Below are 24,914 nucleotides of genomic sequence, written 5' to 3' on the forward strand. Positions count from 1 at the left end.
TTGAAAAAGTCTATTTCCCTGAGGTTTGCTGTCTCAAACTGGATTCCTGATTGGGGAAGGAAATCAGGAATCCGTGGGACGTAATTGTCAGGGACGGGGGTCCACACTGGGGCCCTGGTGCTAGGTTGGGCGTGACTTGTACCAGGTGGAAGGTTACTCACAGATGGCTGTGGGTCTTCTTCCACGGTCTCCGGACGATGTCTTGACCTCTGACGTCGTCTTGGTGCCGGCTCGGTGTCACTGGAGGAATAGAGGAACGTGGGGTCCTCTCCCTCACTATCAGCTTCGGAGGCTATAATAGAATATGCCTCTTCAGCTGTGTACGCCCTAGACTGGGTTGAGCGGGATGGGCAGGACATTTTGTGTGCTGTGTGCAAAAAAAAAAAAAATCAAAACTTTATTATTAGTGTGAGTGTACGTGTGTGTATGTGTGAGTGCTTGGTGTAAACTTCAAAAATTAGGTGTAGGGGACTGTCAGGCATAGGGGACTGTCAGGCGTAGGGGACTGTCAGGCGTAGGGGGCGCACTCAGGCACATGGGGCGCAGGAGGGGGCACACTCAGGCACATGGGGCGCACTCAGGCACACGGGGCGCAGGAGGGGGTGCACTCAGGCACACGGGGCGCACTCAGGCACATGGGGCGCACTCAGGCACACGGGGCGCAGGAGGGGGCACGCTGAGGCATAGGAAGGGGCAGAAAGGTGGGGCAGGAAGCCAGCAATAGCAGCAGCAGGGGGGGTGATCACTGGGGCAGAAGGGGGCAGGAGCCGACAGCAGCAAGGGGGGTAGGAGGCCGGCAGCAGCAGGGGGGGTTGATCACTGGGTGGGGGGGGGTGATCACTGGGACGGGGGTGTGATCACTGGGGACAGGGGGTGATCACTGGGGACAGGGGGGTCATCACTGGGGACTGGGGGGGTCATCACTGGGGACTGGGGGGGTCATCACTGGGGACTGGGGGGGTCATCACTGGGGACAGGGGAGTGATCACTGGGACAGGGGCGTGATCACTGGGACAGGGGGATGATCACTGGGACAGGGGGATGATCACTGGGACAGGGGGATGATCACTGGGAAAGGGGGGATGATCACTGGGAAAGGGGGGATGATCACTGGGAAAGGGGGGATGATCGGTGATCACAGGTGCAGGGGATTCACAGTGAGCCTGCTGCTGCCTGTGATCACCATACACCGGCTGGCAGAAGGAGAGCACCAGACGGTGGATGAAGATGTGGGAGAGGGAGCGGAGGGAGTGGTAGGAAATTGGACTGGGGTGCAGGGGGGTGGTGATAGTGGATGGAGGGGGGGTGGTAGGGGATGGAGGGGAGGTCGGGGGCTAAGTGGGGGCTGGAGTCGGACAAGGGGAGAAATAATTACCGGCGGTGACAGCGGCGGCAATGTGGGGCGGCGGCTGATCGCTGACGGCGGTGGATCGCTGGCGGGTCGCTGGCGGGTCTGGGGTCGACGTTGGCGGTGGGTAACCAAACTCCTCAGCGTCCACGGACGGGATGAAGGCTGGGGAGTTTGATTAGCTATGGTAAACTTCCTCCTTCACATCTGATTGGAGGGCTAGCGTCACATGGACACTAGCCCCAATCAAATCTGGGGGGGGCAGAGGTGACACTCCCCCCCCAGCCAATGGCTGATGCTATAAGCATCAGGCCATGCCCAGATTGAAATATTTCACCAATTTTCATTGGTGAAATATTTCATTCATTCCGATTGGCAGCTTCACTAAAAGTGAAAGTGAAACTGCCAATCGGAGGGGTCCTAGGCACGGGGGGGTTAATCCACCCCCCTGGGGTCAACTTCAGGTTGTCTAGTTGCATCAGCAACTGTGACACCTGAGTGACCCTGCTCGCACGCACTGCAGGGGCGCGATCCCTCCATGTCACAGACGCTGTGACATGGTTCGGGAACGCACCGATTTCCATGTCACAGACTCTGTGACACGGGTCGGGAAGGGGTTAAAAAAAATTATGTGGGTGTTACATCACGGACCATGATGGTGGAGGATGAGGATGAGGAGAAGGAGGAGGACAAGAGCAAATAGCCAAAATCAGGAAGCGTATACCCATGTGTGGGTGTGAAGAGGTGCATGGGAATACACCTCCCAAAAAAAGACACTGGATTTGAGTTTATGTTACGCTGCTATCATTCGGTGGTGTTGAGAAGTCTGGCCCAATCCAGCCCAATCCAGTTCATTTTTATAAGAGTCAGCCTGTTAGTATTTTCACTTGACAGGCGAATGCGCTTATCAGTTAAAATTCCACCAGCGGCACTAAAAACCCGCTCTGATAAAACGCTAGCGGCAGGGAAGGCCAGGACCTCCAGGGCATAGAGAGCCAGTTCATTCCACGTATCCAGCTTGGATACCCAATAATTGTAAGGCACAGAGGAATCATGGAGGACGTTGGTACGGTCAGCAAGGTACTCCCTCAGCATCTTCCCAAACTTTGCACTCCTTGTGAGAGTACCCCGCACATCAGGGCCTGTGCGATGAGAGGCGCTGGGAAAATTCTCCCAGAACTTTGACAGTGTTCCCCTGCCTCTGCTGGATTGAAGTTGTGTCTCTCTTGCCTCTACTCCTTGGTTGTCCAACGAACTGTGACCTCTGCCACCAGCGTTTTCAGATGGGAATTTTTTTAATAGTTCCGCAACAAGGGCCTTCTGGTACTGCCCCATTTTTGTAGACCTGTCCGGCTCAGGAATAAGAGATATAAAGTTCTCCTTGTAGCGTGGGTCTAGAAGTGTCACCAACCAGTAATGACTGTCACCCAAAATTTTGAGAACGTGAGGGCCATAGGAAAGGCAGCGTAACATAAACTCAGCCATGTGTGCCAGACTGCTAACAGGCAAGACTTCCGTGTCCTCACCAAGAGGATGACTGACCATGCTCTCCTCCTCATCCTCGTCTTTGTCCTCTGGCCATCCATGCTGAACAGACGGTATGACAGTTGTACAGGTAGTACCGTCTATAGCGCATGAAACTAGCTTCTGTTCTTCCTCCTCCTTTTCCTCAGTGTCACCCAATCCACGTTGGGATGAGAAGAGGCTGGGCTGTGTGTAATCACCCTGTATGGTTCCTTGCTCCATCTCATCGTGCTCCACCTGAAATGCATCATCTTTGATTGTGAGCAGAGAGCATTTCAGAAGACAGAGAAGCAGGATGGTGACGCTAATTATGGCGTCATCGCTGCTCTCCATCTTGGTGGAGTCCTGTCACGGTCTCCACACTTTTTTTGTCTGCTATGTTACTGTTGTGTAGGCTGTCAGTCTGTTTTGGTTTTGCTGGGTCGTTTCTGCAATCATCTGTGTTCACTTCCCTCGATTAGTCTTCTACTTAAGCATGCTAGCTCTTTCACCCAGTGTCAATTGTACACTTGCTATTGCCTGTATAGGACTGATCTCTCTGTGCTCTATGCCTGACCCACCCTGACTATTTTCCCTTACCTGGATTTTGACCATTTGACTGTTATCTGACTACTCTTTTGTCTGCTCCCTGTGTGCTGCCTTGTCTTTCTGGTTTTCCTGACCCCGGCTTGTGTAGTGGCTTAAGGCTCTGACTCCTCCTTGTTGTACTGTGCCATTTTCCTGGACTTGACTTTGGATCGTTTGACTTCCCTCTATTTATCCACTAAGTAGTACTTACATAATATTTCTTTCAGTAATATTAGTCTCTTCTCTCCTCTTCTGAGACTGTTATTTCTGAAGTGAGTCGTGTCAAAAGTAGTGTTGAGCCACCCCCGTAGTGTTCGAGTTCGGTTCGGTTCGTCGAACACCCGTGTGTTCGCCGAACACCTTCGAACACCGTTAAAACCAATGGCAGGCAAACAAAAACACATAGAAACACATAGAAAACACCTTCAAAGGTGTCCAAAAGCTGACAAACTGCTCAGAAGACACAACTAACACATGGAAAAGTGACAAGTACATATAGTCATGCGAAAAGAAAAGAGGTGGAGGAGTAAAAGGAGGGGGAGACACAGATATAGGCATGTCATGCCCTTCTAAAATCCAAAAAGTGAGAAGCCGACACGTTCAGTCCGCTCCTGCCCGTGCCACCTCCGTGTCGCTGGGTTTGTGCCAGAGCCGCGGTGAACCCTGACGGCCAGCCCCCCTCTCCCAATACTGGTGCCTGTCCGCTGGTGGGTCGAGCGAGCCCCCCTGTGGTGGAGGCAGCTCTAAGCTTTTTAATTTAAATTGTCTCTCTAATTGGAATGAATACACTTTAAATTCATATTGGAGGGCAAGTCTCATGCCAGCAGCCGCGTAATTCCAGCTCCAGTAGCGTCCACTAAAGCTGCTGCAGTTAAAAAGCTTTTATAAGGATCGAGCTCGGCTGTCCACCGCAAGGCATCCTACTGCCAGTCCCAGCCCCTATGCCTTGGGGTGCCTCCTGATGCTCTTCACTGAGTATCCCGTGATCCCGAAGCATTTCCTTTGAAAAAATTAAGTGTCCAAACTACAGGTGGTGTAGCTTGCTTAACAGCCGGGATAATCCGCTGACTAGCAGACACTGCTACTAGGCACAAAGTATTTCCTGGGCTAGATGCAGTTAAAAATTTGTAATTAGATACTCTCGTTGGATGCTGAGAAAGCATTCCATAGAGTCTCCTGGCACGCCATATATGATTCTCTTAAAAAGCTTGGGGTAGGGGTCTAGGGGACCCTTTTATAGCCAAAATCACGGCCCTGTATCACAATACGTCACCTAGGTTGAAGATAAATGGAACTGTAGCACCCTGAGGGCTCGGTTGCTACAGAGGTATTGCACCTCACCCAGAGGTGTGATATCTCACTCTCAGGTAAGGATGGAGTGTGGATCAGGACCCGACACCTGCATGCATTACACCACATTGCCGTAGGGCAGGGCGACCAATATGCCTCTGAGATGGGCACGGCAGTCCCTGTCCCTGGCTGGAGTGGGGGGAGGGAACACTGAGGAAGGGGAACCCTGTAGTGCAGGAGCAGGGAGGAAGCAGTTCCTGGGTGCATTGAGTAGGGAGTATAAAAGGTGGGCACCATCTTAGTTCAATGCAGAGAAGTCTGAGCAGAAGTGACAGGGAGCAGGGGCTCTGCATGAGCTCTGCTCCTGAGGCGGGCCTAGTAACAGAGGCCCAGGCCTGGAAGAGGGAGAAGGAAGGAAGAGGAGCGGAGAAGGCTCCAGGAACGAGGAATGAAGGGATCCCAGGGGTGCGGACGGGCGAGTCGCCACCGCACGCCCGAATCCACCTGCGTGGAGGGGTCAGGCCAAAGGGGGAGACCGGTCCCCGAAACTAGTGGAGGCAGGAAACGACCCTCAGCTAGAAACCGGAGGCTGTGACATTTTATGTGGCGGAGCCCCTCGCTACACCCGCTAGGAAGGCATCACATAGGGTCAGGGAAACTGGCGCCAAGTTTACCAAGAGGAGGCCCGAGGCAGCCGGACAGAAGGGTTGGTAAGAAAGGCCAGACAAAGGACACACAAAGGGGGTCCTGTGAAGTGCTCCAAAGTTATCTGGGAGTTGTCTGAGCCCCTCACCTGGTGAGCACAGTACGACGTGGGCAGCCGTTACCTGCAGACGTGGTCTGGATAATAAGAACTGTGAGTAAAGGCCCTGGACTGCATCACTGACTCCGTGTCGTTACTGCTGCTGCCCTGCACCATCACCCCCATCCTCCGCATACACTGCCCTGAGGCTATACTCCTCCCATGGGGAGTTATGCTATGCTCTGCTGCACCCACAACACCAGCCTCAGCGGTCTGCCCTGCAGCGGCGGTTCACTCTGACCCGCAATCCATGGGTGGCGTAGTCAGACATTTAAACATCAAAACCACATAAATAGTTCCGCCACTGGTTTGACCACCCTGAGCCACGGAACCGGGTCGCCACCATGAAGACTACAACCACCAGCATCCATCAAAAAGGGTCCGGCTCCGGGTGTCCCAAGGCCCAGGGGGTGCATCAGAACATTTTCATCACCTTTCACAATCACCAATGGGACAAGGCAGGGATGTCCTCTGTCCCCTCTCTTATACATCCTAGTGACGGAGCACCTGCTCTCATCAATTCGTCATAACCCCAATATTAGGTGGATTGAGGTGGGAGGCACCGAGTACAAGTGCTCTCTATTTGCTGATGATGTCCTAGTATATATCACTCAATCACATATATCCATCCATGCTGTTATGGCTGAAATAGATCACTTTGTTACATGGTCAAATTTTAAAATCAATGCAGCGAAGTCTGAGGCCCTCGATGTCTCCCTCCCCAAATCCATATAGGATTCCATCCAGTCCAACTTTCCCTTTGCCTGGCCCTCACAGGGTATCAAATACTTAGGAATTCCTATTCATAGAGACCTCTCCCATCTATGTTATCTTAATCTTGGGCCCTTTATTGAACAACTCCATACAGACCACGGTTGGCAAGTTAGAACTGTAAGATTCACTACGTGAACCACTGGTGTTTTGTGGAAAAGCACATGTAAACTGTGTTCCAAATTATTATGCAAAAAGTGTTTAGGAGTGATAAGGGAAGAATTTGTTTGTTTGTCAGTTAAACTCATTGATGGTGATGTGTGTCAGGGCTCTTTATATCACTGTAAGCAATTGCAGACACCTGTGCTAATTAGTTTGGCAGGTGTGTCCAATGAAAGGCAAGACTACTTAAGAAGGCTGTCTCACATTATTAAGCAGCCTACATTTTCTGCCAAAATGGGAAAGAAAAAGGATGTGTCGGCTGCTGAGAAGCAACAAATTGTGGAGTGTTTAGGTCAAGGCATGACTACAATCAACATTGTGCGATGATCAGGATGAAGTGTCTTGGCAATCAAGAAGTATGTAGCTGATTCACAGTACACACGTGTGCGTGCTGATAAGGGCAAATTGAGGACTCTTTCCTACAGGCAATTACATCAGGTTGAAAGAGCAGCGGCAAAAAAGCCTTGTCATAGCAGCAGACAAGTTTTTGAAGCTGCTGGTGCCTCCAACGTCCCCCGAACAACAAGATGCAGGGTCCTTCAGAGGTTTGCAGCTGTGCATACGCCATCCTGTCGACCTCCTCTATCCACTTCACACAAGCAGGAACGGCTCCAGTGGGCCAAACATTACATGAAGACTGATTTCAAAACAGTTTTGTTCACGGATGAGTGCCGTGCAGCGCTCGATGGTCCAGATGGATGGAGTGGAGGATGGCTGGTTGATGGACACCCCACGCAAACACGGCTACAGCGCCAACAAGGAGGAGGTGGAGTAATGTTTTGGGCTGGAATCATGGGGAGAGAGATTGTTGGCCCCTTTAGGATCCCTGAAGGCGCTAAAGATGAACTCCATAATGTATGTGGATTTTCTCAAACAGCACTTCCTGCCATGGTTCAAGAAGAAGAACCGTGTATTTCACAGCAAGATCATTTTTCTGCATGATAATGCACCATCTCATGCTGCACATAAAACATCTGCATCTCTGGCTGATATGGGCATAAAAGGGGACAAACTTATGGTGTGACCCCCATGCTCCCCTGACCTCTACCCCATTCAGAACCTTTGGAGCATCATTAAAAGGAGTGTCTATGATGGCGGGAGGCAGTTCACATCTAAGCAACAGCTCTGGGAGGGTATTCTGTCCTCATGCAAAACAATTGAAGCAGAAACCATCCAAAACCTGACAAATTCAATGGACGAGAGAGTTCAGAAGCTCCTTTCGAACAAGGGGTCCTATGTGAAAATGTAACATCACCTAGAATAAAGTTTTGAGTTGAAAACTGTTTGATTTCAGTTTCTAACAACCTGCTAATGCTTATAATTTCAAAAATGACCATTTTTTTGGTCTTTATTAAAATGAAAAGGTTGATCGAAAAGTTTGGGGGATCTAAGAGTGTGGCAACCCAGTAGTCATGATTACTTCGAATTCTGACAATATGAGGGTCATGCTGCAGGTAGTGCAGCAAGAAGGCACTTATGTGTCTTGCTCATCTCGGAGCCCCAAAATTATTTTCCGGGCTAGATGCAGCTAAAAATTATTATTAATTTTAAATCTGGTGAAGCTTATTATAGATGGCCTAATAGAATCAGTGCTGCACACTGCTACAAAGCCCAAATTATTTTCCAGTCAAGATACAGATAAACATGATTAGTAATTTGAAAGCTTAAAACGGTTGGTAGGGTGATTTTAACCAATCATCAAGCTTTTACTCTCCCCAGGATGACACAGGGGTAGAAAAGTCGTTTCGGATCCATGATTTGTTCATCTTTATGAACGTGAGTCTGTCTACATTATCAGTGGAGAGCCGCGTGCGCTTATCTGTCAGCACACCACCAGCAGCGCTGAACACACGTTCAGACAGAATGCTGGCTGCGGGGCATGACAAGATCTCCAAGGCGTAAGTGGCTAGCTCCGGCCATTTATCCAGATTGGAAGCCCAAAAAGAGCAAGGGTCCAGTGACACAGTCGTGGCTTCAATGTTTACTTGGAGATACTCCTGTACCATCGTCTCTAGGCGTTGACTATGTGTCAGACTTCTTGTCTCCTGTGGCCTTGCAAAGGATGGGCTAAAAAAGTGGTGAAATGATTCCGCAAAATTGATGTTACCAGCAGATACTGTGGTTCTGTTATGGTTTGAGTGCTGAACACTTGACGGTCCCACGGTTGGCAAGTTGGAACTGTGAGATTCACTACGTGCACCACTGGTATTTTGTGGAAAAGCACATGTAAGATTCTGCAACAGTCTCTGCTGATACTCCTGCATGCGTGCATCCCTTTCTATGGCAGGAATAATTTCTGCAAATTTACTTTTGTACCGGGGATCTAACAGTGTGGCAACCCAGTAGTCAGGATTATTTCTAATTCTCACAATTCGAGGGTCATGTTGCAGGTAGTGCAGCAAGAAGGCACTCATGTGTGTTGCGCATCCAGGAGCACCAAGTCCCTGTTGTGTTGGTGGCGAGGTAACAATCATGCTTCCTTCCTCTGTCCTCTCCCCCCAACCTCGCACAACAGAAATGTGATCAAGGTCTCCCTCATCTGATGAGTCTTCCATCAGTTCGTCCTCCACTTCTTCCTGGGCTCCTGCACCTTCCTCACTAGTTTGGCTGCTACCATGCGCCCTGGTAAAACCATCTCCCCCACCCTCACATGCCTGCCGCCCTGGTGCTGCCGACCGTCTGGACCTTGCAGATGTTAGCCCTTCCGCATACAACTCCTCCTCCTCTACTTCCTCCACCTCCTCTTGTGCCACCACCTGACTCCGAATTCTGTTTAACATGTGCTCCAGCATGTAAAATCACCGGAATAGTCATGCTGATAATGGCATCGTCAGCACTAAACATCTTCGTCGCCATTTCAAAACTGTGCAGAAGGGTGCATAGGTCCCTGATCTGAGACCACTCCTCTAGCGTGATTTGCCCCACCTCTGGATCTCGTTGGCCCAGGCTATACATCAGAACGTATTGCACCAGGGCTTGTCGGTGCTGCCACATTCGCTGCAACATGTGCAGAGCTGAATTCCACCGGGTAGGCACATCGCATTTTAGCCGGTGAAGTGGCAGGCCCAACGACTTCTGTAGAGATGTAAGTCGCTGAGCTGCGGGATGCGAACGGCGAAAGTGAGCACACAGCGACCGTGCCCTCTGCAGAAGGCCATCTAGTCTGGGATAGTGGGCTAAAAATTGCTGGACAACCAGGTTCAACACGTGAGCCATACAAGGCACGTGTGTGACATTGCCCCGGCGAAGGGCCGCACCCAGGTTTGCAGCATTGTCGCACACGGCCTTCCCTGGTTTCAGGTCCAGTGGAGACAACCATTCATGAAATTGGTTCTCCAGAGCTGACCACAACTCCTCAGCTGTGTGACTCACATTTCCCAGACATTTCAAAGTAAAAACCGCCTGATGACGTTGAGCCCTACTGCCAGCATAGTAAGGAGGTGTGCAGGACCCCTTCTGCGCAGTTAGAAAGCTTGTGGCATGACCAGACAGGCTTTGGGTGCAGGTGGAAGACCGAGAGGAGGTTGAGGAGGCAGAAGCAGTGGAGGAACTTTGACATAAAGAGGATTGACGCACAACTCGTGGGGACGGCAAGACTTGGACAGCAGCCCCTTGTCCTGCTGTCACCATAGTTACCCAGTGCCCAGTCAGCGACATGTAACGCCCCTGTCCATGCCTACTCGTCCAAGTGTCTGTGGTGAAATGCACCCTGTCACACACAGAGTTTCTCAAAGAAGCGGTGATGTTGTGTGCGACATGCTGGTGGAGCGCAGGCACACCTTTCTTTGAGAAGTAGTGCCGACTGGGCATCTAGTACTGGGGCACTGCGACGGACATAAGGTCTCGAAAATCCTCTGTGTCCACCAGGCGGAAAGGCAGCATTTCTGTAGCCAAGAGCTTGCAGATGGTGAAATTCAACCTCTTAGCTTTCTCATGGCTAGGAGGAAATGGTCTTTTACTTGTCCATATCTGAGGGACCGAGGGCTGGCTATTGTGCTTGGACGGGGTTGATAAGGGTGTCCCCGGCAAACTGCCGGTCTGTGAGGAAGATGCAGGCGGACATGTTAGGTTGCCTTGATCCAAAGGTGGTGCTATCGATGTCGGACAGCGCTCAACACCAGCTGGTGTTACCACCTCCAAAGAAAATGATGACCTGCCAATCACGCTGGCTGTTGCGGGTAAAGAGGTGGCAGGTCTGCGCCCCAAAACAGGTGTGACTGCTGTCCCCCCAGTCACAGAGGATGAAGAGGCCGCGGATGCACAAGATATGGCAGACGGTGGTTGGCCCGGCCGGCTAGGCCGCATTGTAGCACACTGAGCTTCCCACTGCAACTTATGCTTCATGTCCATGTGCCGGTTCATGCATGAAGTACTCAAACTATGTATTTTTTGGCCTCTACTTAGCTTTTGCTGACAAATGTTACAGATAACACGAGTTGGGTCATCTTTATCGATCTGAAAAAATGCCCAGGCTATGCAAGGCTTAGCACCCATGCGACCTGAAGAGCCACCACGACTTGTGGTGAGAGGCAGAGTTGTGTTTGAGGATGCAGTTGTTGACGTGCTTCCAGTACTACGTCTCTGTCCAGGAAGGCGCAACCTGACCTCGTCGTCACTAGCATCTTCCTCCACCTCCTCTGCTGACCTCATCTCTTGGCTGACTGTGGGTTGACAGTAAGTGGGATCTCCGACCTCATCATCATCACCCTGTGCGTTATCACACCTGTCGTCCTCAGAGCCAACCTGTTCCTGCCCTGACAAAAAACTAAAGTTGTCGCTCCAATCAGGTATTTGAGTCTTATCATAGTCTTCCTCATTGTCTCCACCAACAGGAGTTACAGTTTGGGAATGAGGGTCTACATTATGGTCAGAACCTTCTGCGTCTGGTCCTGGATCCGACTCATAAAGATTCTGGGCATCAGTGCAGATCATTTCCTCGTTTGGATTCACAGAAGCGCTGGAGTCGACCTCTGATTCCCAGGCTATAGTATGAGTAAACAGCTCTGCAGACTCAACCATCTGTTCTACCTCATACTCAGACGGGCAGCTGGAGATTTGGGAGCTGTGAGGAAGCAAGTGCGATTGGGGTGACACCTTTGAGGACTGGAGTATTTGTAATGTTGAAGTTGATGTGGAGGAGAGCCCACTTAAAGGAGCACTTGATATCCGTTGAAGCACCTGCTGTTTTTGTGCCTCATCTGGAATTTGTAGCGATTGGCGTGGCCGTAAGAAAGGGATCTTATCACATTGTCCGCTAAAAGAAGTAGACATTTTAGTTTGGCTGGAAGATGGTCTTTCTTCTGCAGATGTTACTGTTGCTTTAACACCTACCCCATGGACACAACCTTTTTTCCCCTTCCCAACACGCCTATTCCCCTTTCCACCAGCAGCAGGCCTTTTTCCACTCATTTTGCTGGTTAACTAATTAACAACTCTGGAGTTGTTTGCACAAAAAAACAATGGATGGGAACCAAGCAGAGCTGAGTGGCCAAACTGTGGTATTAGGCCAAAACTATTGGCTGGGTTAGATGCAGAAAAAAATTATATTCAATTTGCAACCTGATGGAGGTCAGTATAGATGGACTAATAGAGAAAGTCCCACACACTGCTAGAAGGCCAAATATTTTTTCAGAGCTAGATGCAGAAAAAAATATATTCAGTTTGCAACCTGATGGAGGTCTGTATAGATGGACTAATACAACAAGTACCACACACAGCTAGAAGCCCAATATTTTTTCAGAGGTAGATGCAGAAAAAAATATATTCAGTTTGCAACCTGATGGAGGTCAGTATAGATGGACTAATACAACAAGTCCCACACACAGCTAGAAGCCCAATATTTTTTCAGAGGTAGATGCAGAAAAAAATATATTCAGTTTGCAACCTGATGGAGGTTGTAACATACCTGGCGGCGTCCTTGCATGGTGGTCCATCTCCCACTGTGCAAGAGCGCGCACTTGAGCTCCAGTCCAGAATGTCTCTCTGGCTTCCCTCCATGCTGTCTGTTTGTGTCTGTTTCTGCTGCTTAAGGGCGGCGCCCGATCACTTCCTGCTTTTTGTACCTGCTGTGGGTCACACCCCTTGTGCGTCCTCAGCCTATTGCTGTCTGTCACCTGGTATATAGCTCAGCTGCTCCCATCTATCCCTGCCTGAGCATAGTGTTTCCTTCAGTGTGTGCTTGCACTCTGAAGGTGCCAGGTCCCGTTCTTTGTCTCCTGCTTTGCGGTATCAGTTCCCGTGTCTGAACTGAGTCCTGTCTATGTCTCCTGCCTTGCGGTATCAGTTCCCGTGTCTGAACTGAGTCCTGTCTATATCTCCTGCCTTGCGGTATCAGTTCCCGTGTCTGAACTGAGTCCTGTCTATGTCTCCTGCCTTGCGGTATCAGTTCCCATGTCTGAACTGAGTCCTGTCTATGTCTCCTGCCTTGCGGTATCAGTTCCCGTGTCTGAACTGAGTCCTGTCTATGTCTCCTGCCTTGCGGTATCAGTTCCCGTGTCTGAACTGAGTCCTGTCTATGTCTCCTGCCTTGCGGTATCAGTTCCCGTGTCTGAACTGAGTCCTGTCTATGTCTCCTGCCTTGCGGTATCAGTTCCCGTGTCTGAACTGAGTCCCGTTCTTTGTCTCCTGCTTTGCGGTATCAGTTCCCGTGTCTGAACTGAGTCCTGTCTGTGTTCTCTTGTCTGCCTATCCTGGAGGCTGTATTTCCAGGCCTGTCTGAACACGCTCCTAGCCTGTTCCTCCCGCCTTCTAGGGGCCGATTACCTAGACCTGTTCCTGTATCTTGTCTGTCCTGTCTGAACTCGCTCCTTGCCTGTTCGTCCCGCCTCTCTGGGGGCCGTATTCCCAGACCCGCTCCTGTATCCCGCTGCAGTGTCGGTCTCCTCCGTACACTCAGTTCCAGTCTGAACTCTTTCCTATCCTTTACCTGTTTTGCCTCTATGTCCGTTCCCTTCCTTTTTCTGCAGAGTCTGCACTCGTACCTAACTCCTGCTTGTTGTCTCTGTACTCCCGTTTGTGAGTTTGTGGTCCACTCGCTACTTCACTGCAAGTATCCTGTGGGTATCTGGCTCTGCCTTTCTCTTCCTGTCTGTTCCGTGTGAACAGAGCCCTGTCCCCCCTGCTCTGCCTTGCTTACCGCTCCGGCGGTTCTAGCCTGCTCCTACTCCTTTGTTCACCGCTCCGGCGGTTCTAGCCTGCTCCTACTCCTTTGTTCACCGCTCCGGCGGTTCTAGCCTGCTCTGACTCCTTTGTTCACCGCTCCGGCGGTTCTAGCCTGCTCTGACTCCTTTGCTCACGGCTCCTGCGGTTCTAGTCTGCTCTGACTCCTTTTGCTCGCTGCTCCGGCAGCCTTGCTCCGCTCGGACCCTTTTGCTCGCTGCTCCGGCAGTCTCGCTCCGCTCTTGCTCACCGCTCCAGGCGGCCTCGTCCTGCTTTACTCTTGCTCACTGCTCCGGCAGTCTCGCTCAGCTCTGACCCTTTGTTCACCGCTCCTGGCGGCCTTGTCCTGCTCTACTCTTGCTCACCGCTCCAGGCGGCCTTGTCCTGCCCTGTTCTCGCTCACCTCTCTGGGCGGCCTCACTCTGCCTGTATTGTTCCTGAGTCCCAGTGTGTACTGGGTCCTATCCCGCCTGTGTTCCTACCTGCTAGTGCCTCCCTGTCTGCACTCTAGCTGTGCTTGCCTGTACCCCCCTGCCTGCATACCCGCCTGCCTGCATACCAGTCGTGCCTGCCTATACCCACCAGTCTGTGTGCCAGCCTACCAGTCTGTTCCTGTATTTCCCTGTGTGGGTCAACAGCCGTGTCCGGGGTCTGTCCTGGAGTAGCACCTGGTCCCTCTGCTCGGTTCCTCCTTGGTGTACTGGCATCGTATGCCGTCGTGCGACCCTGGTCGGATTGGGTGAATACCTAGTTACGCCCCTCCAGGCATTCACTCTCCGGCACGGTCCAGTGGAATCACTACAATCACACGCACACGCCGCTCAGCCCGGGCGTGTGCATTACAGAGGTAAGTATAGATGGACTAATACAACAAGTCCCACACACAGCTAGAAGCCCAATATTTTTTCAGAGTTAGATGCAGAAAAAAATATATTCAGTTTGCAACCTGATGGAGGTCTGTATAGATGGATTAATAGAACAAGTCCCACACACAGCTAGAAGCCCAATATTTTTTCAGAGGTAGATGCAGAAAAAAATTATATTCAATTTGCAACTTGATGGAGGTCAGTATAGATGGACTAATAGAATGATGCTATGCCCAAAAGATTTTACTTCACTAGGTGCAGTAAAAAAAATTGGTATTCTATACACAGGTGGTATATCTTGCAACACAGATAGGCTACTCCACTGACTAACACACTCTGCAATAGGCCAAAAAGGATTAGCTTTGCTAGATTCAGCCAAATGCTGTGAAAAAAAACTTGCACAGCACTGGCACAGACCTGCCTGGCAAAAACTGATAGGAACTGATGTAACCTAGTCCTGAAAAGGACTGCAATCACAACTATTCCCTACTCCCAAGCTATCTGTAGATTTGTGCGAAAATTGGCTTGAAATTAACAAGGTATAGCGCACACAGCAACAGCGGTGCCGTCTAACACGCAGCTGCAGCAGTGAGAAAATGGTGGCGACGGGGAAAATGGCTTGGTCTTATAGGGCAAGGACATGTGACATACACTGCCAATGACACATGCCCTTGCTTGTGTGAAAAAAAGCACTTCGCTCCGTGTGTGCGCTGCTGATAGGCTGACAGATTGCACCTCCCCACTGCAAATGCGGGAAAGAGAAAAAAAAATGGAGATCTTCATTGTTCCTGCAGAGATCCATCCCCTGCCCCTCCCCCCACCCCGCTGTACACTCAAACTGCGTATTAACATTAATTTTCATCATTACTGAGAAAAAATCCAGTTAGGATTTTGGTGCACGAACAGTTATCGAACATAACCTCGAACAGCCGAATTTTTCTCAAATTGTTCGTGTTTGCCGAACGGCTCGAACACCGCCCAAAACAGCTCGAATTTGAGATTGGCGAACAGTTCGAGTAGAACAACGCTCATCTCTACTGGAGACGCAGTGGCGGTACTTGGAGCCTCTGTGGGAGTTGATAATGCAGTAGTAGTTTGTTCTGTGCTCGGTTCCATAGTGGGTATTGTTGCTTCTGCATAAATAGAATAATTGACATTTACAAACTTCTCTGCTCCTTTTGTTATTTGTGGATCTCACTATATAATCTCTATGAATCTCATCCTGGATTATAGAAAGTATTAGTACAGATGATTCCTAAATGTATTCACCAATTACTGACATGTTCACAATTATGATTGCTAGAACTATGACAAGACTTTGTATTGAGATCTTGGTAGGATGAAATTCACCATCCACATCAATGTCCACATCTAGTAGATTTGATTGAATCATGTGTGAACAATGATGTGAATTTGGATTCAGCCTGACAGTGCGGCGGTGATGTGGTGGTAAAGCTGATAAAGCTCTGCCCTCCTGCAGTGGGCGCATTGGCGCATTATTTTTAAATGACAATTGGCCTATGTAGTAGTCAGTTTCAGATGTATGGGGCCGACAATACAGTTAGAAATGAAATCATGAATGATTGTAATATGATAATCCTATTCAGCCGCCTCAGGCCTATAACTTTAAATTTTTTAAATGTAGTCGCTGAATTATATCATCTATATATTTTTCATTAGCATTACGGGGAATATCAGATTGTTCTTGCATTTCATTTTCTTTCATAGAACTCTTGCTTATTCCATTATTCCATATTTGTCTGACGTGGTGGTCTGTGTGCTCTGAATGATTGCAATTAGAGATGAGTGAATATGTTCTGCTAACCGTTTCGGCGAGCATGCTCGGGCGAACACTGAGCATCTTCATCGTGCTCGGGTGTTATATTTCAGTCTCTGTGTGCATGATTTGTGACAGTTTGACAGCTTTAATACATGTAAGGAATGTCTGTTTCTTAGGCATTCCTCACATGTATTAAAGCTGTCAAACAGTCGCAAATCATGCACACAGAGACTGAAACATAACACCTGAGCACGCTGAAGATACTCTGTTCGCTCGAGCATGCTCGCCGAAAGGATTAACAGAACATACTCGCTCATCACTAGTTGCAAAACATATTTTGGTTAGCTTATATCAGGGGTCTAAAACTAAAATGAGGTCCAGGGCTACTTAGAAAAATGCCATTATGGCACTGTGCATTGTTAAATTTTGGTTGGGATTTTACAGCGACAGAGGTCGTTCGGCTAACGAAGCTGTGTAGCTGTTACATCACTGTGTCATACAAGAAAATGTGCATCTCCAAGTGTAGTGGCCTCTGCCAGGTCCTGCAACACAGCTCCTGATCAAAAGGGTAGGAGCTGTTCTTCAATGATCGGCAGTAGCTGCCACACATTGAAAGGTGCGAGGCTCAGCCACTACTTTCAATGTGTTTACATCCAGCGACTGACGGACTTGTTTGCAGCTGATCAGTGGGGCTCCAATGTGTCTGGTGCAGCACGGTGTTGGCTGTAGTATACAGCCGATACACAGCCTGTACCCGCTTGGGTGTGTTATTCAATTAGTCTTCAGTGCCATAAAAGGCGGCTCTGAGGAATAAATTAATAGCATCCTCCAGTAGGTGCAGACTGAGCAGGTACCAGCTGTATACTACAACTGCTCCTTCCTGATGTAGCTGCGTTGAGCTGCAATACACTTGGGGGTTCTCCTCCACTGACATCCTCAGCTGACACTGCTCCCTATAGTCTTGGATTCCACATTATTATTGGTTTGGTACATTTAATACCAATATATTTATGCCTTTGTCCTTCTATTAATCAGTTACATAGGTGTATCTCACCATTGACTATATAGTGTTGTGTTTATAGTTGTACTTTTTCTTGCGGCGCCTTCTTTTGCCCTTTCACTCTGTCAACACCCACCTGTGACACCAAATAATAGCTCTTGATAAAGGATGCAGGATAGTGTCTGAAACGCGTAAAGCAACCCTCCCTTCCTCTTCACAAGTGGATGTGTCTTTTAAAATAGATTGAATAAATTTAAATGTTTTTATCTGGAGCTGGAAAATCTACAATTTTTTCCTACAAGTTCACATCTATTTCCGTGCTCCAACCTTGAGATGTGCTGCAAGTACAGGTGAGCTGGCACTCTTCTCTCCAATACCAAATAATAGCCATGGTATCTGCCACTATGGTGTCTGGTGTCCTGTCAGCCCCTATCATAAGCAGATCTATCAGGCCATGTGTTCCTCTAAACCTGACAGGTTTAATGCACAGCAGTACAGAAGAATGGCCGTGCATTAGACCAGAGAACAATATATAAAATGTTCAGTTTCCATGGTGGGACAAAATAAAAAGGGAAAATAATCCAAGAAATATCTTTCACTATTAAAAATGTTTTTTTTTTTTTTTATGTACAAAAAAATACCAATAAATAGTATCACTATATTCGGAATGGTTGGAGTTAAAACTGTCCCATTACATAACCCATATGGTGAATAAGGTAGAAAAGAATAAATAAGTAAAAACATACACTGAAAGCTTCAACTCATCAAATTAAAAGCAAACCCTCATATAGCACTGTTAGCAAAAAAAAAAATGCATAAGGCTATGTTCTCACAGGGCATTTTATCAGCGTTTTTTTCTGCAGCAAAACCTGATCTCTTGGCAGGAAAGAAACAGCGTAAAAAACACAGGTTTTAGTACGTTTTTGGTGCATTTTTGCTGCGTTTTTTTGTTTGTTTTGCAGGATCCCAAAGTTCAGCTTCGCTTGCACCACAGAAGCGTGAACACAGGTCACCAATGCAAGACATATCTTCATGAAAAAATACACATTACAAACGTAAGAAGGGGAGGTAAATTGGTCTGGAATAGTTTACCTAAGACACTGGCAGTGCATTGAGTTTATAGGACACTATTTACTTTTTATTATTTCTCAGGAGTGGGAGCCAAAACCAGGAGTCTGTGATAAATGCAGAATTGGTGACTTGTTTCTATTATACCTTTTCTCTGATTGTTCTTCACTTGGTTTAGCTCCCACTCCTGAGGAAAAATACTGACCAAATACTGATAGTGGAGCCGTGGCCTAAGGCTATGTGCCCACGATGCAGAAGTGCTCCGGATTTTTTCCTGAGCATTTCTGCATCTCCCTGGCAGAAAAAATGCATGTGGATTGTACATGCGTTTTTCCTGCCAGGGACAAGAGGATGCGAAGCATTCTTCACATGCATTTCCACATTCGGGTTGACAAGCGCTTTCTAAGCGATTTTAGCATCACTTGGAAAGTGCTTGACAACTTGGTCACACTATATAAATCCATGCAAACGGCATGGATATACATAGTGTGACCTTAAAGAATGGTAAAAAATAAATCTATACTTACCTTCTGATGGCTTCCAGAGTCTTTATTCGCTCCGTCCTGGCTTGCCGGCAGCTCGCGGTACACTGAAGGACCTGCCGACGTCAGCGGTTGCGTGACCCATCACATGACTAAATGACGTCAGCGCAGGTCCTTCAGTCCACCGGGAACTATGTCGGCAAGTGAGGATAAGCACACTGGGGGCCATCAGAAGGTAAGTATAAGATGTATTTTTTATTACATTCTTTTTTTTTTACACGTTCTATGGTACCCGGGTCCGGAGGAGAGTCTCCTCTCCTCCAGACCCGGGTACCATCCGCACATTGAAATGCATGGAATGGGCATCTATAGATGCAGTGATGCGTAATCCATGCGTTCCAATACAAGTCAATGGCGGCGATAACACAGCACTTCCGCAAAATAAGTGGTAGTGCTGCGTTGTTTTCCGCAATGATAATTCGCAGAGGAAATTTCCGCAGCATGTGCACAGCACATGCGGATCATCATTGGGGAACATGGCAGGCTTTCTACCAAGTGTTTTTTAAGTGTTTCTGCAGTGGAATTGCCGCTGCAAAAATGCCTAAAAAACGCATCGTGGGCACACAGCCTTAGGGTGCCTTTTTAGTTGAGTTTTTGGAGGAGAAACTCTCCAAAAACTACAAAGTGTTCAAGAAACAGTAGTTTTGATTAGATAGTTGGGGCTCTTTCACACCTCCTGATATTTCCAGTACTGGAAAAAACAGTATCGGAGATATACGTGTCCATGTGCACCTGTGTGGCACATATGTGACAACCATGTGGTGCCCTTGTGCCACATCAGGACCACACGCAGCAGTGCTTGGGAATCAGCGTACAGTTAGCGCTGTTACCAAGCGCTGGGTGGTGAAAGCTACACTCATTATTGTCCCCTGCTTATGATGCAATCAGCTTGAGGAATGGACATTGATGAGAGTAGTAGTCTGCTCCCGCTGTCTCCAACTGTAAAAATAAGAATAAAAAAAAACCTTATACTCACCTGTCCAAAGTGTCTCTAGCTGTAATCCATGCGACCGATGATGCAGAGGAGCCGGGGAGAATGACTCGCTGCAGAGAGCGGGCCCCGGAGCCGCGCTGAGCTCAGTGAGTGACAGGACACCGCTCGCTGAGCGCAGCTCTGGGGCCAGCTTGCTGTAGCGGCTCATTCTCCCCATCTCCTCGGCATTAGTGGTCAGATGGATTACAGCAGGGGACACTTGGGACAGGTGAGTATAAGGACTTTTTTTTAATTTTATTCTTACAGTTGGAGACAGCCAGAGCAGACTATTACTCTCAATATTGTTCCTTGCTTGCACTGATCACAGCGCAAGCAGGGGACAATGATGAGGGCAGCGTTCAGCACCTGGCACTCGGGAACAGCGCTAACTTGATTCCCAGGCGTCGGTACTTGTCACACATGTCATGAGTGTAGGACAATTTGCGGCCTGTGCAGCGGGTAAAACATTGACATGTCAGCATGTTTTGCCCACAGACACATGGTCCGTGGAAACACGTTGACATGTGCACAGACCCAGAATGGGTCTACGTGTGTCAATGACTCCAGTACATGTGGAAACTGTCATCACACGTAACGGACACCGGACTTGAGTTGAGCCACCCCCGTAGTGTTCGGGTTCGGTTCGTCGAACGCCGGTATGTTCGCCAAACACCGTTAAAACCAATGGCAGGCAAACAAACACACATAGAAACACATGGAAAACACCTTCAAAGGTTTCCAAAAGCTGACAAACTGCTCAGAAGACACAACTAACACATGGAAAAGTGACAAGTACATACAGTCATGCGAAAAGAAAAGAGGTGGAGGAGTAAAAGGAGGGGGAGACAAAGATATAGGCATGTCATGCCCTTCTAAAATCAAGAAAGGCTGGAGTAAAAATCTAAAATCAGCCTACCAACACCCAGACGTCGTGACAAGAAAATTAAAAAAAGAAATATCTTTAGGTAGAATGGCGGTTCCATTCAGAACACTTTCCTTACAAGACGCAGTGGTATCCCCATTGGGAGTCGTGCCAAAAACGGAACCCAATAGATTTTGACTATTCCATTTGTCATATCCAAGGGGCAGGTCAGTAAACAACAACATCGACGCGGAACCAAGTACAGTAGTATATACTGTACCTCCTTTGACAAGGCAATCAGGCGGGTCAAGAAGTTGGGAAGGGGCACCCTAATGGCCAAAACAGACATTGAGGGGCTGTTCCGGTTACTTACTACCTGTGCCTCCGAATAGTGTCCGCCTATTGGGCTGCTTCTGGGAAGGAGCGTGCTATATAGATCGCTGCTTGCCCATGGAGTGCTCCAGATCCTGCTCAATATTTGAGGCGTTTAGTTGCTTCCTCAAATGGGTTGTCATGGACGTTTCTAAGGGGACACATATTATCCATTACCTCGACAACTTCTTATGCCTGTGCCCAAAAGAATGCCCAGCCAATGCAAGGCTTAGAGCCCATTTGACCTTAAGAGCCACCACGACTTGTGGTCAGAGGCAGAGTTGTGGTTGAGGATGCAGTTGTTGACGTGCTAGCAGTACTCCGTCTTTGTCCAGGAAGGCGCAACCTAACCTCGTCGTCAATAGCATCCTCTTCCACCTCCTCTGCTGACCTCATCGACTGGCTGACTGTGGGTTGACAGTAAGTGGGTTCTCACACCCGTCGTCCTCAGAGCCAACCTCTTCCTGCCCTGACCGAAAAGTCAAGTTGTCGCTCCAATCAGGTATCGGAGTCTCATCATCGTCTTCCATATTGTCTACACCAACAGGAGTTACAGTTTGGGAACGAGGGTCTACATTATGCTCAGAACCTTCTTCATCTGGGCCTGGATCCGACTCAAACATTCTGGGCATCAGTGCAGATCATTTCCTCGTCTGGATTCACAGAAGCTCTGGAGCAGACCTCCGTTTCCCAGGCTATAGCATGAGTAAAGAGCTCTGCAGACTCAACCATCTGTGTTACCCCATACTCAGACGGGCAGCTGGAGACTTGGGAGCTGTGAGGAAGCAAGTGTGATTGGGGTGACACCTCTGAGGACTGGAGTATTTGTGATGTTGAATTTGAGGTGGAGGAGAGCCCACTTGAAGGAGCACTTGATATCCATTGAAGCGCCTGCTGTTTTTGTGCCTCATCTGGAATTTGTAGCGGTAGGCGTGTCTGTAAGAATGGATCGTATCACATTGTCCACGAAAAGAAGTAGTCATTTTAGTTTGGCTGGAAGATGGTCTTTCTTCTGCAGATGTTACTGTTGCTTTAACACCTACCCCACGGACACAACCTTTTTTTCCCTTTCCAACACGCATATTCCCCTTTCCACCAGCAGCAGGCCTTTTGCCACTCATTTTGGTGGTTAACTAATTGACAACTCTGTAGTTGTTTCCACAAAAAATGATGGATGGCAACCGAGCAGAGCTGAGTGGCCAAACTGTGGTACTAGCCGAAAAGGATTGGCTGGGTTAGTTGCAGTAAAACAATTTTATTAGATATACAGGCGGTGTAGCTTGCTTCACAGGTGGGCTACTCCGCTGACTACGAGACACTGATACTGTGTCCAAAAGGATTTACTGGGCTAGATGCAGTAAAAAATTGTTGTTAGATACACAGGAAGTGTAGCTTGGTTCAGATGAGCTACTCCACTGACTACCAGACACTACTACTATGCCTAAAAGTGTTGGCTGGGTTAGATGCAGTAAAAAATGTTATTAGATACACAGGTGGTGTAGCTTGCAACACAGATAGGCTACTCCACTGAATAACACACACTGCTAGAGGCCCAAAAGGATTGGCTTAGGTACATTTAGCCAAATGCTGTGAAAAACACTTGCACAGCACTGGCACAGACCTGCCTGACAAAATGTGCTAGAAACTGCTGTAACCTAGCCCTCAAAAGGGCTGCAATTACAACTAGTCCCTACTCCCTAAACCTATCTGTCTATTTAACAGAAAATTCGCTTGCAATTCACACAGTTACAAAGTATAGCGCCCACAGCAGCAGCGGTGCCGTCTAACACTCAGCTGCAGCAGTGAGAAAATGGTGGCGATGGGGAAAATGGCTGGGTTTTATAGGGCAAGGACATGTGACATACACATGCCCTTGCTTGTGTGAAAAAAAAGCACGTCGCTGCGTGTGTGCGCTGCTGATAGGCTGACAGACTGCACCGCCCCACTGTAAATGCGGGGAAAAAAGAAAAATGGAGATCGGCATTATTTCTGCAGAGATCCATCCCCTGCCCCTTCTCCCGCCCACTCTACACTGAAACTGTCTATTAACATTGATTAACAGCATTACTGTGAAAAAATCCAGTTACGATTTTGGTGCACAAACAGTTATCGAACATGACCTCGAACAGCTGAATTTTTTGTAAATCGTTCGGGTTCGTCGAACGGCTCGAACACCGCCCAAAACAGCTCGAATTTGAGATTGGCGAACAGTTCGAGTCGAACACCGCACATCTCTACACCGGACACTATTCTGTCCCCATGGCCTGTGGCTGTAAATATGGCTCTGTGAAACAGGGTCTCTTCACCTGTACTTACAATGGAAATGGTCGAAGATAGCTTAACTTGGCTGCAAGCTGGCACGTTGTAAAGAATTCAGAAGAGACTTTGTTTTCTATAAGAACTCTTGTTAAATGCATGCAGGAGCAGCAGGTTAAAAAGAACTTTTCACAGAACAAGCTGTGAGCACATGAGCTTCAGAAGGTGCCAAGATGGTGAATGAAGGCAAGAGAGGAGAAAAGAAGGGAGGGGTTAGCTAAAGAAGTCACATGAGAGGAAGACAGGGAGAGAGAAGGGACAGACTTAAAGAAAGTAAACACTACAGAAATGCAATAAGATAGTAGTGCATAGCAACTGTAAGAAGGTCCATTATAGTCCGTAAATGTCCCAATGATGCGACAGAACAGACACAATGACATATGAAATATCCTTTAGAGATAATTTACTCTGAAAATTCTGCAAAAAGAAAAAACTCTGTGTGAACACATCCTAAAGGCTTGTTGACATTTAGCTTTTATTATGTGCAAATTGAATTAAATTCCTGACACCTCATCCATATGGTGTGTTTTTTTTTGTTTGTTTGTTTTTTGTATTTGTTGATGTCTGGTTGATTTTTAAAAATATCAGACAATGACAATTCATTCAGCATTTTAACTGCAATTTTCCCCCATTAAGATCAAAATGTCTTAGCATCAAAAATGAGTACCAGTAATTTCCACATCAGTTTTCTGACCATAGCCTGCATCTTTCATGCTGATAAATAAATGTCAAAAAAGCAACATGTGAACATACAGTATGCTAAGTGAGATCACCTATCTGTATATTAGGGTCTGTAGTTCAAGCCAAAAATGTATTCTAAGCATACATTGGAATAGCAACTCTCAGTCTTTATAATCAGATCCAATAGACAATTACATAAAGGAAGTTTTTTTAGAGGCTGAAGTCAGTGAGGCCAGAACCTCCACCTCACCTAAATCGCCCAAAAATTGCCCGCTTGAACATTGAATATAATAAAAAGAACATGGTCAGTATTTATTTGGGGGTCTGGTGTGGGGTCTGTTTTTTGTTTAGGAGTTTAGCTGTGACTGTTACGTAGCTCTGAATAATCCCAGTGTAGACTTACCTCTAGACTGAATACTCTGAGGATCAATCTGTAAATAATCCATGGTGTTCGGTGGGTTGGAGTTTTTCAGTTCTGCAGCGACTTTATCCACCATCTCTCTGTGGGTCGGGGTAACTGTCTCATTTGCAAATTCTACGTCCATGGAGGGCACTAAGGAACCGCTCCTGCAGAAAGGATCCAGAAAAATCAGGTTAGAAGTGTGGAGCATCCAGTGTATTGTGCACAACAGCAGAACGGGGGCTGTAGAAGAGGATTATTCCATGAGAAATTCACTCCTGCACCAAAACCTACATATTCTACATTGCAGACACTGCAGATTTGCACTTGCACATTTATGTCACTTATTTAGAAACAAGTGTGTTTCTTTGTATCCCTCTTATACCAGTCATCCTCACACCCTTCACCCTCCCGTGAAATAGACATTTTCCT

General features: G+C 48.0%; 1 protein-coding gene across 1 annotated transcript in view; it reads right to left on the reverse strand.

Annotated features, from left to right (window-relative positions):
* Positions 1-24,627, reverse strand: part of LOC141157715 (uncharacterized) — a 45,409-nt gene extending 20,782 nt beyond the window's left edge. Inside the window, exons 1-2 of the mRNA XM_073645261.1 lie at positions 24,486-24,627; positions 1,376-1,513 (exon numbers count right to left, since the gene is read on the reverse strand). Of these exons, the coding sequence (XP_073501362.1) occupies positions 1,376-1,513; positions 24,486-24,627 (280 nt within the window). The remainder of the gene's footprint in view (positions 1-1,375; positions 1,514-24,485) is intronic.
* Positions 24,628-24,914: the final 287 nt, after the last annotated feature.

The sequence above is a fragment of the Phyllobates terribilis genome, unplaced genomic scaffold (genome assembly GCF_046119375.1).
Source record: "Phyllobates terribilis strain yellow unplaced genomic scaffold, ASM4611937v1 Scaffold_8__6_contigs__length_399053987, whole genome shotgun sequence".
Lineage (NCBI taxonomy): Eukaryota > Metazoa > Chordata > Amphibia > Anura > Dendrobatidae > Phyllobates > Phyllobates terribilis.